The sequence below is a fragment of the Lycorma delicatula genome, chromosome 10, assembly GCF_047948215.1.
Source record: "Lycorma delicatula isolate Av1 chromosome 10, ASM4794821v1, whole genome shotgun sequence".
In the NCBI taxonomy this organism is placed as follows: Eukaryota; Metazoa; Arthropoda; class Insecta; order Hemiptera; family Fulgoridae; genus Lycorma; species Lycorma delicatula.
In genome coordinates, this window is record NC_134464.1 from 114,109,922 (window position 1) to 114,122,158 (window position 12,237).

Sequence of the window (12,237 nt, forward strand, 5' to 3'; positions counted from 1 at the left end):
AATTTCTAATTTAGATATTTATTTTATAATACATATTTGAGGAAAAGGTTTAATCGTAGTTTCCCAATAGATGGGTTATGATTACATAACTCTGGTAATATTAATCAAATTTGTCAACACTTACAAGCATATGAAAGGTTATAGATCAGACTATCTTTAGAAAGGTTATGTTTATATTAGTTTACTTATGTAAAAGTTATTCATTTTGAAAATAAAGACGATAGATTTTGAAATTTTACTACAAAAATGAGAAGAACGTGACTCAGATGACTTAGAAATATGTATGAAGTATATCAATATGAAGTGAGGCACAAACCAGTTGAAGTGTTTTCAATCAAAATTTTGATGTTGATAATGCACTCTTGTCAACTACTAATGACTGAAAAAGAATGAAATCATAGAAAAAACTGAGAAAGAAAATTTGTAGTTGTGATATCAGTAACAAATTCAACATCGGCTACAAAATAGTTTGTACAAAACAACTATTTAAGCGCCAGACCATTTAACAATGAAAAATTTAATGGATCAAATTTAAATCTGAAAATTGTTGCTAAAATAGGATAAAATCGAATCATTTATTTAATGACTCAGTTTGGGCGATGAAAAATGGATCATGTATGACAATAATGTGAGAAAAAATCAGGTCGAAGAGAGGTAAAAATCTGCAAATGGTGGAAAAGAGAGGATTGATGCAAAGAAAAGTAATACTGTGTGCACTGTGGGGTTGGAAAGGAATTACAGCTATAACTTGCTATTGCCCAATCAAACGATTTATTCTAACCTTCTATCGCTAACAATTGGAAAGATTACGCTAAGTGTTTGAGATAAAGCAGTCAGTAGAAAACGTATCGTCTTCCATCATGCCAAGACCAAATCTAGACATCTTTAATGAGCTGTTGAAAATTGAAAGAAAGTTTTGATGAATCCGCTGTACATTCCTGATCTTACATCATACTACCACTTGTTTCAGTCTCTACAGAACCTCTCAACTGTATAAGCGTTGACTTCAAAAGAGGTCTGTGAAAATCACTTATCACAGTTTTTCATCCAGAAAATACATGTATAGCGATGGGTTAATGTTTTATCTAAAAAATTAGCAAAGGTGGTCGATCAGAACGACATGTATTTCGTTTATTAAGCTTCATTTGAAATAAAAAAATCCTTTTACTTTCGTATTAAAAAACAAAGAAACTTTTTTCGTGACCTAATATTTATTTTATTACAATATATGTGACTTAATTTATTCTATTTTTTATTGTAGAAACTTCAGTAATATATTTGTTTAACTATTTTACTTCAAATAATATGTAACGTCATTATTTCAATTTTTCTGTACAAATAATAATGTTATTTCGGTAGTTTGTGATACAAAGTAACTAAGAAACACTTATTTTTAGGTACTAAAAAAAATATAAAAATAATTTAAGTTTCTTTCTAGCTTTTCTGAATGTAAATAAACATTTTATACCGTCTAATTATCCAAATCGTATGTTGAAAATCACCATCAGTTATTGAGAATTCTTTACTATTGTATTCTACATATAATAATCACCATTCCCAAGTTTTCTGTTACAAATCTACATCAACTACCTTAGAAAATGTGACAATAAGAAAATAATTATTTTACTCACATTTAATAATAGAGTAGTCTCAAAAAATGTTAAAAGTGTTCGTTTTTGCCTTTTGGCAATCAGAGTATTATGATGTGACAAAACTTGATCAATCAGTATAAAATATTTGTAATAAAAGCAGATACAACTAAAAGCTATTTTTTTATGTCAGTTGTGAAACTCTAATGAAGAATTACCTTCATGATTTTACAAAAAAAAAAAAATGAAGGTAAAAACATCATTGCATACAATTCTTTCTTTATTACATTGTAATTGGGCTTTAGAAGTTATGGCATTTTTTATTATACATTAGTTTTATCATGTACTCATATTAAACAAGTCTATTATTCACTACAGCCTTTCAATTAGAATTAAAAGTACTTTTCTTCATTAGACCTACATATGAATTAACAGAGTCAGAACAATTTTTTTATTTTAACTGAAAAAAGTATTATTAACAAATTAAAAAAAAATGTTTATTAAATTCTTTTTGTTAACAAATATATATTTAATTATTTAAAGGTACTTTCTTTTATAATTATAATTATTAAAATGTAAACTAAACATATTCATCACAGCTTCATTTATCATTAAATCACACCTCAGTAGATCACATCTAGAATTGCAACTCGGGACCTAGTCTCACCACAGGTGACACCTTGACAATCAACCATGAAAAGTCTTTTAAGGCATACTCCACCGGCTGAACCAAGCACCACCACAGTTCAGAGAAGGGGTAGCATTTGGATGCAGTCCAGAGATCAGAGAAGGCAGCATTTCCATGCAGTGGGTGCCACTTAGAAGATAACATGCGATTGGAAGCATTGGAATGCCCCAACACTAAACACATGAACAAAGGTATACCTGGGAAGTGAGTGGTGAAAAATGTCCCACAGTTTGGGACAGCCTTTTTAGTCAGCCTCAAGATAATAAACTCCATACAAAAATTCAAGTTACAATCCCCAAGAATCTCAACACTCATCCTAAAAGAATAAAACTACACTATAATAAATGTTCATACGCCCACTAGTAATAATGTCGTGTGTAGACAGCTTGTCTACCTTAGTCTTTCTTTTTCCACCTTCAGCCTTTCTCACCTCTTCTAACACCGCACTCCGAGCTCTCGGCCTGTCTTCTCAGTCAAGGTCCTCATAGTTGACCTTATATCCACCACTCATCCTCAGATACTGCACGCAAACTACAGACTCCACCGCATACTTGGTAGAGAGCCCAGCAGCTCCAACAGCACTGTGCCAGTTGAGCTCATCCACGCAAATTCTCTAATCGCCTCTCTTTCTGCCTTCCGCACATCCTTCTTATATCCCGCGTTCTCATACACGAGATCGTGCTTCATCATAATTTCATCATCTCTATCCACAGGTTTCCCATTATCTACTAGGTTGCTCCGGTCCAAGGTAATTATGCCCAGGGAACATAAAACTGGGCATTTTTTTCAATGAATAATGCTCAGAGGAAGCAATATATGCGATATAATGTTTACAAAAAAGAAATTAGTTGGCTGTGGAGAAAATTTAAAAAGAAAGAAAGGAAGATTCTAGAACCGATTACAGTATATGAAGAATAAAAATATAAACAATAAAATTGAAAGGATAACTGCACTCAAGAAAAGAAGTTCACATTAAAAGAAGTATGAATAAAGATAGAATAGTGAAAAAAATAAAACAAAAACAAAGTTGAGAGACACGAAAAAGAAAAATACCAAAATTGAAGACATAGAAAATAAGATTATAGAGACATGATAAACACTTACCCTTAGAATGAATAAATACTCTATTAAATCATTAATATTTCAATTAAAAGTGAAATTATTGGACACTGATAGTTTTCAAGCAAACTGATAATATGTGATTATCATATATTGTAAAATCAACAAAGTAGCAACCAAATGTAATTCTGTGTACTACTAATGTTATCTACTTGTATGGAGAAAAATTTATGACAACAGCAAATATGTATTACAACACATCAACAATTTTGCAAAAGAAATATAAAATTTAACCCCTGTTTTTTTTGTTTATTATTTTGATGTAATATATCACACAGATTATAAAATCCAAATATCTAATTGGTATTTTAATACAATACGCGAGCTGAAAGTTTTCTCCTCACCAACTGCTGTGTCTAGCATACTAGTCATTGTATTTGCATTTTATATACAAATATGTCATATTATTATTAATATTGTTGTCATCTGGTTAGTTAGTACAACAAATCCTGCTCGCCCATACTGCATAAGCCAGCCAACAGTTCAGTTGACAAAAGAGAGGGGGGACAAACAGTTTGCTCACTTAGTGTAAATTGTGGATCTGCTAAACATTAATAATTTTGCATTAACTAATCATTTACTATACTATTATATAATGAAGAGGGAGGTTTTTTGTTTGTTGAGAATAAACAAAAAAATTCTCAAAATTATCAAGTTCAATTAAATTTTTACCTATGTTTCTTGGCATAACTGCAAAGGTTTTTAGATATATTTCAGCTTGAAAAATATCTTACATATATATATATATATATATATATATATATATATATATATATATATATATATGTAAAATTGGAGATTAGTAAGTTGAAGCACAAAGTTTAATGAATTGTGAACTGCGTGTCTCTCACTTTGTGACCTGGCATTGAACTGTACAATTAAAAAAAATAATATTACAAAACAGAATTACATTTTCATTAAAATAATATTAAATAAATTAAAAAAAATCTATGTTTAATAGTAATGAGCTTCCCATGAGGTGTAACTGTGTGGCAAAATGGTGACTTATATAAGCACATCATGGGAGGCTAGACCAATTATCATCATCAACTGGTAACAAATGGGGTGCTGTTTTGGCAGGTGAAATGCGGTGCTATTAATCTATGAAAACAATTGTCTGGTAGGTTGAAGGCTAATTTTTGCATGCATCAGATACACTGTTAATCTAACAGATTAGCATAGTTATTCGGAAATGTGTGTGCACACAGAGAGAGACAGACAGAGAGACAGAAAGAATTTCTGGATGAGTTCTACCAGTGAAAATTTTTTATATAAACATGGGTCTGGAAATGCTTCGTCAGCGAGTTATGGCTGGCAAAAGATTTCACCACGATTCCTGGGCATAGAGTAAAATAAAACCATAATGAAATTCAAGGAATGCAAATTAAGGAGTAAGCTTGATTGTTTCTTATGTTTTTTGATCTGACAAATTGAATAAAACAGGTTTCAGAACTCTATCTGTAGTGGTTTATGAGAAAACTGGGCTAGAACGCAAAACATTATGGTGAAAATCCCATTTTGCTAAATTTTATGTAGTTATTGTACATTTTATGTGCAATAACTTTGTTACATGGGTAATAAATAAGTAAAAAATGTTACACAAAACTTGTAGAGAATTTAATTCTGAACAAAATGATGTAAATAAACTATTAACAAACAAAACAAAGCTACAAAAAATTAATTTTATTAACATCAAAATATCCTAAATGTGGCTGAAAAAATACATTAATTTTCAAACTGAAAGAATAATACTTTTAACATCTGAGAATATCTAAAAATAAAATTATTTAACAAAAATAAGATCAACAGAAAAAAGTAAGAAAAAACACCATTTTAATAACTTTATCCACAATTGTTCAAAAAAAAAGTTTAATGGTACAATAAATTTTTTATTTTTATTTCATCAGCTGGTAGAGTTTTAACAGCTGATAAACAATCACAATTTGTCTACAGAATGTGAGTAGTTTTGTACATTTTTAAAAGTTGTATTCAATTGTGCAGTGTGTGTGAAGGGGTGAGTGTTTTGTGTTCCGCGTTCTCAAAATTTCATTTCAGTTTTCAAATGAGGAATATGCTAACAATTTTTATTTATGGTTTTGCCCGGAACTTAATAATAGACAAATTTCAAATTGCATTGGTTTGCCACATAGTACAGCATGGCGAATACTTAAAGAAAATCTCTTACCTGTACTACTATCAGAAGGTTCAAAATTTACTGCTCGGCGACTTTGCATTGCATCTAAAGTATTGTCATTGGCTTCAAGAAAACTGTCTTAAAGTATGTTCTATTTTATTCGCTGATGAGGTAACATTTATAAGAGATGGAGTTAATAACTTTCAAAATAAACATCGGAGTTAATAACTTTCAAAATAAACATCAATGGAATTTTGAAAATCCACATGCTAGTAGAAAGCAGTTTTCTTTCTGCTAATGTTTAGTGTGGCATTATTGATAAGCATATGTTGCACCATTTATTTTTGATGGTCGCCTTACAGGAAACTAGTATTTTTTTTAGAAAATAACCTGCCCTAGTTTTTAGAAGACATTCCACTAATAACAAGGCAAGAAATTATTTTTCAACACTATGGGTTTGCTATACATTTTTGTGAAGTAGTTAGAAATTAATGTAACATTTAGGAACAACTGGATCAGGCGAGAAGGGCCTATTAATTGGTCCTAGATTACCTGATCTGACTCCAATGGCCTATTATACGTGTGGACATATGAAATCGATAGTATATGCTGAAAAGATAACTACAAAAAGAACTGATGGCAAGAAATTTCAATGCATTTGAAATTCTACGAAATAATCCAGATTCGGTGAAAGAGCCACCAAAGGAATTTTAAAATGAGCAGAGTACTGTTAACAATGAAGGAGGACATTTTGAACAGTTGTTGAAATAGTAATTTCTTAATGTGTTTTTACAATTTTACTTTTGATGAATGATTTTATTTCTAGGTATTCTTCGATGTATACATCATTCTCGGATTACGTTGACTCTGATCACTTTTAATTGTTTTCTAGATAGTCATAAAAGAATGGAGGAAAACACTGAAATTCAATGTGGTAGAAACAATAAGTTTAAGTTACAAAAAGGATAATCCAGCAAAAATTCAAACAGAAGTGTTAAAAGTAATTGAGAAAAAACAGGATTATATATTTCTTACGAAAAACAATTATAAATATTAAAAATAATCTATCATAAAAGAATTAAATGAATTATTCATCAGTCAAAAAAAATTTCTTTAATATAAATCTCTTAACATACAACAAAAAAATTTCTTTAAGAAATGTAACAATTTTATTTTAATTCTTAATTTTATTAGGGAAATTGTAACTTGTAGAGTAAAAAAAAAAACATTTTTAAAAATATATTTAGACAGTATATACACTTACAAAAATTTCTCTATAAATTTTCAAGTATCAATTCAGAGAACGGCGAGTGACCTGGCATCAAAGTCTCTGCACTCTATTGTTTAGGTTTGCAGCTCCTATTCTATTGTGAACAGAGCATATATTTGGGAATGTAATAGGACTAACATGATTTCAGACGCCTATTTCAAAATGTTAATTTTTGTTTATTTTCAAGTGTCTTTAAACTGTTTTTACAATATGTCTTTTGATAAAAGTTACAAATATAACTTTTCTTCTTAGTATGAATATTTAAATTATTTTTAAAGAAGAACTTTGATTAAAAGTCTTCTGACAAAAGTTGGAAACATAATTTTTCTCTTTTGCATGAATATTAATATGTATCTTTGAACTCTTTTTATAATTAAATGATTTTTACAAAAGTTACAAATTAATTTTTTTTTCCTTGGTATGAATATTTAAATGTAATTTTAAAGAATAACTTTGATTAAAAGTCTTCTGACAAAAGTTACAAACATAATTCTTCTCTTTTGTATGAGTATTAATATGTGTCTTTAAACTGTTTTTAAAATAATATGTCTTTTGACAAAAGTTACAAATATAACTTTTCTTCGTAGTATGAATATTTAAATGTATTTTTAAAGAAGCACTTCGATTAAAAACCTCTGACAAAAGTTACAAACATAATTTTTCTCTTTTGTATGAATATTTAAATGCGATTTTAGATTAGATTTATCATTAAAAGTCTTCTGACAAAAGTTACAAATATAATTTTTCTCTTTTGTATGAATATTTAAATGTGATTTTAAATAAGATTCTTGAATTAAAGTTCTTCTGACAAATGGCACAAATATAGGTTTTCTCTTTTGTATGATTATTAAGATGTCTCTTTAAATAGCTTTTACAATTAAATGACATTTGACAAAAGTTGCAAACATAATTTCTCTCATTTTTATGAATATTAAGATGTGTCTTTACATTTTTTTTATGATTAAATGACTTTTTACAGAAGTTACAAATATAATTTGTTTCCTTGGTATGAATATTTAAATGTAATTTTAAATGAGAACCTTGATTAAAAGTCTTCTGACCAAAGGTATAAACATAATTTTTCTCTTTTGTATGAATATATAAATGTGATTTTAGATTAGATTTATCATTAAAAGTCTTCTGACAAAAGTTACAAACATAATTTTTCTTTTCATTATGCGCAATAAGGTGGGTTTTTAAATCATTATCATGAATAAGCTCTTATTCATGAAAACGCCTTTTGACAAAAGTCACTATTATTTTTTTTAGTTTTTACCGTGAAAGTTAATGTTTTTCTTTAAATAACATTTGCATCTGATTCTTTCATTGCAATATTCACAAACCAAATTCTTTCCTTTCTGGATAGGCAACGTGTTTTCACTACTTATATTCTCGACTAAATTTTCTTCTGTCGTTACTTCACAATATGCACACTTACATTCACTGGATTTTTTATTTATAATTCCATCATTTACAGAATTATTTACACATCTCTTGCAAGTAATACAATGCTTGGTACTTCCACTGATGGTTGCTTTATCGATAGTAACCTGTAAAATTAAAATAACATTTTTTAATTTGTAATATTTTTAAGTTTATCTGATATTGTGTGTTTATTTTTAAACAAGTTTGCCTTTTTTACAACTTTAAAACATTCCATGAGTCTGGTTTTAAAGAATCTACTGGTCTTACCAATATAAATATGATCAGAATCATTACATACAATTTTATGAATACTACTCAAATTGTATATATCAGAAGTACTGTTACTATTTATATTAATACGTACATTACTCATTACATTTTTTTATATTTTATGTTTTTGTCTCTTGTTGAGATTATAATTTTAAATATTTAATTTAAATTAAAGGTTTTAAAGTATAAGTTAAATTTAATTAGTTTAAAAATATTTTTAACATAAAATTATAAGTGGGCAGTATGCTGTCATGGATTGTAAGTGTTTGATGGTTTTGTAATATATATATATATATAATGTATGCAGTTGATGATGTGAATCAAATTCACGAAAGCACTTCTGTTATGTAATGAAATAAGGTAAGTCATCCTATTTTAATTGTTCTATACTTATGGTTGATCTATTAAATATAAATTAATTTGTACTGGGTACAGAGGAGTATGGTTATTAAAAGAATTGTTTTTATAAATCACAAACAAATAATTCACTATTCAGAGGGCGATGATGAAAATTATTTTGAGCACATATTTATGTACATTTTTATCAGAAGGTAGATAATTTTTTTTTTGTATATTTAAATATCCATGAATAGAGGAATGTTGTTTCTGTAAAAGAAAATAATTTTCTTACAAGAAAGGGCCTTATTATGAAGTATTGTATTGAATTATACGAAAACACAGTACTGTTGTCTGGTTCAATTTAGATGGATATTGTTATTTTTTAAGAATAACTGACTTTTTTTAGCAAAGATTGCATATTCAGAAACATAAACACAAGGATAGAATAAGATATTTAATTTTCAGAATATATGAATACGATCCTGAAACAAAGCGGCCAAGCGAAGAGTGGCACACTCCATCATCTCCTGACCAAAAAAATGTCGAATGAGCAAATCAAGGATCAAATCCATGCTGATTTGCTTTTTTGACAGTACGGGTATCGTGCATAAACAATTTGTTTCTCCATGACAAACTGTCAACCAAGTGATTAACAAAGGTGTCCTTGAAAAGCTCAGGAAAAGCATGATTCGTGTGAGACCAGACATTGCAGACAAGTGGATGCTTCATTATGACAATACCCCGTGTCACACGACCATTTCCATCACGGAATTTTTAACCTCAAAATGAATTCCTACGGTTCCTCAACCCCGCTAGCTATTCACCTGATTTGAGTCCTTGTGACTTTTTCCTTTTCCTGAAATTAAAACATATCTTAAAAGATCATTTTGGAACTCTGGAACGTTCAAAAGACTGTGACCGACCAGTTAAAAGCCTTACCAGTTGAAGCCTTCCAGTGGTGCTATCAAGAGTGGGAACAACTCCACCGGTGTATAGCTGCCCAAGGGAACTACTTTGAAGGGGGATAATATTGTTGTTTGAAAAAAATAAAAACTTTGGTAAGCAAAAAGTCAGTCTCATTACTTTTCTCACACATCTAAATTATCCAGATTTTGCCTTTCAAGGACCATCTGGATAATTGGTGTTCTACTGTAAACAAAATATAACACTCTTACCACTTCATTTTCAACTTTTAAATTTTCTGTTTTAACTAAGTTCGTCTCTTCAATTGCTAAGGGATCTTTTTCAATATCTCCATTCATAATGTCAAGCGGTTCCTCTTTCAGTTGTACTAAATTTATCTGCTGTAATAAAAAAAGTAATAAATTAATGCTATAAATATGTTTACGATTTATTATACAATTTATAAAATAAAAACAATTGAATATCTAATTTACTTACCACAAACAAACAGCACAGCTACAGTTAAATTATTATTATTATTATTATTAGGTGACTTTAATGTGCCAGCTTTTGTACTAGAAAATGTTTCTTTTGCTGAATGTTACCATACAAATTTAAATGTTAAAAATGCTGCTATTCTCCTTACAAACTGAAAGGTGGTATTATTTTCTACAAATTGTTATCTTTTACAATCAAATAATTTGTTAAAATGTTGCGGTAATACTCATGATTTAGTTTTTTTCTAATCTTACTGACAAAATGTTGCTTTTGGTGATATTTTATTGTGATAAATATCATTTATTGAAAATATCATCAGAGATAACATTACCTAGGATTTTGAATTCTAATTTTATTTCTCACAAATACTTACCAGATTATAAAAATATTAATTTTGCAATATTCAACATTTAGTATACTAGAGTTAGATTGTTATTGAGTAATCTTGATGTGATTGCCTAAATTCCTAAATATGTATAAACTACTTTCATAAATAATAATTAGCAGTTTTTAGGAAAAACCATTTATTTGTATCATACATGAATGAATGAGTAAATATTTATTTCACTCGTACAAAATATGAAATGCATAAAAGAATTGCAATACATAATTAGGAACATAATACCTGCAAAGGATAACCTGTGCGCAGACAAGAGCCATTTATAAAAAAGGGAATATAAAAATTAAAAAATAAACAGAAGTAACTAAAAGTTCATACATAAATAAATGAATGTTTTTATAAACAAAAAAAAACAATTTAATTGTTAAGGACTGAGATCACTTAAAATTTTAACTTACTATCTTATAAAAATGACGAAAGAATAAAAATAATTAAACATAATAATAGGATAACAAATGACCATCCCCATACTCTTGCATTAAAATTCAAAATTGTAGATTCAGTAATGTGAAGAAGATTCATAAATATGAAGATGATGTAATAATTTTTATATTATACACACTTTTATGCTTAGTATATTGCACAAATTAGTAAACGTACAAATTTATTGTAATTGTAAATTGTATAAATTAGTAAATTTTACACATTTTTTAACAACTTAAATAATGTAATAAAATTCTAAATAATTTCAGTATTAATATTATGACTATAATTATAATTATAAATTTAATCTTAATAAGTTTGCCTTCCTTAGTTTTGATTAGCTCCATTGCAGGATTTTATATAAAAAAACAAAACATTATTAAGATTGGAATAGAAAATTAATTAATTACTTATCATTTACACAGGATGACAAAAACACGTTTAGAATAGTAATTCATATACATTATTTGTCATTATCCACTCATATTTTTTTTAAGAAGTTTTTTTTCCAGTTTGCTATATATAAATTTTGCAGTAATAAGATTTATTAATTTAGCAGAAACATGAAATGTCATCTGAAGAAATTTTTTTATATTGTTTGATATGTTTTTCTATTATGAGAAAAATATACACAGATGTATATTTACATCCTTTAGTCATCACCATATCAGTTCACGATGGCTCAATTAGATGACAATGATATGTAAACAAAGGTTAGTCTGTCTTGTACAGATTCAGGCCGACCATTCCTGAGACGTGTGGCTGACTGAACCCCAACAACCAAAGCACACAGTATCTACTCTTTAATTTTTAAATCCATACAAAAGCAACTAACGTTTACTAGGATTTGAACCAAAGACCTTCAATGTGGAAAATATATATATATACATATATATCACAAATAATAAAAAAATAACCACCAAACACAGTAGCAGAAATCTAAAAAAAACTAATAACAAAAGTCAACTTTTGTCAGATCCCGCATCATCAGTCAGTAGAAAATTCCAAAATTACATCAAACAAAAAGAAAAAAAGAAAATTAAATAAATAGAAACTGAAATTTGGAAAACATAAACCCTAATAATGAAAAATCTTGAACAATATAACTCAATGCCAACTGGAATGATAATCATTCCATTTGTTGTTAGTTTTGTCGTTATTAGGGTTTGTTTTCTAAAT

The 12,237-nt window shown here is 28.3% G+C and overlaps 1 protein-coding gene across 2 annotated transcripts in view; it reads right to left on the reverse strand.

Annotated features, from left to right (window-relative positions):
• Positions 1–7,845: 7,845 nt before the first annotated feature.
• The window catches only part of LOC142331578 (uncharacterized), a 58,812-nt gene continuing 54,420 nt past the window's right edge, over positions 7,846–12,237 (reverse strand). For both annotated transcript variants that reach the window (XM_075377580.1, XM_075377581.1), the window contains 2 exons: positions 10,010–10,138; positions 7,846–8,350 (listed from right to left, as the gene is read on the reverse strand). In XM_075377580.1, the coding sequence (XP_075233695.1) occupies positions 8,066–8,350; positions 10,010–10,138 (414 nt within the window). In that variant the 3' untranslated portion in view covers positions 7,846–8,065. The remainder of the gene's footprint in view (positions 8,351–10,009; positions 10,139–12,237) is intronic.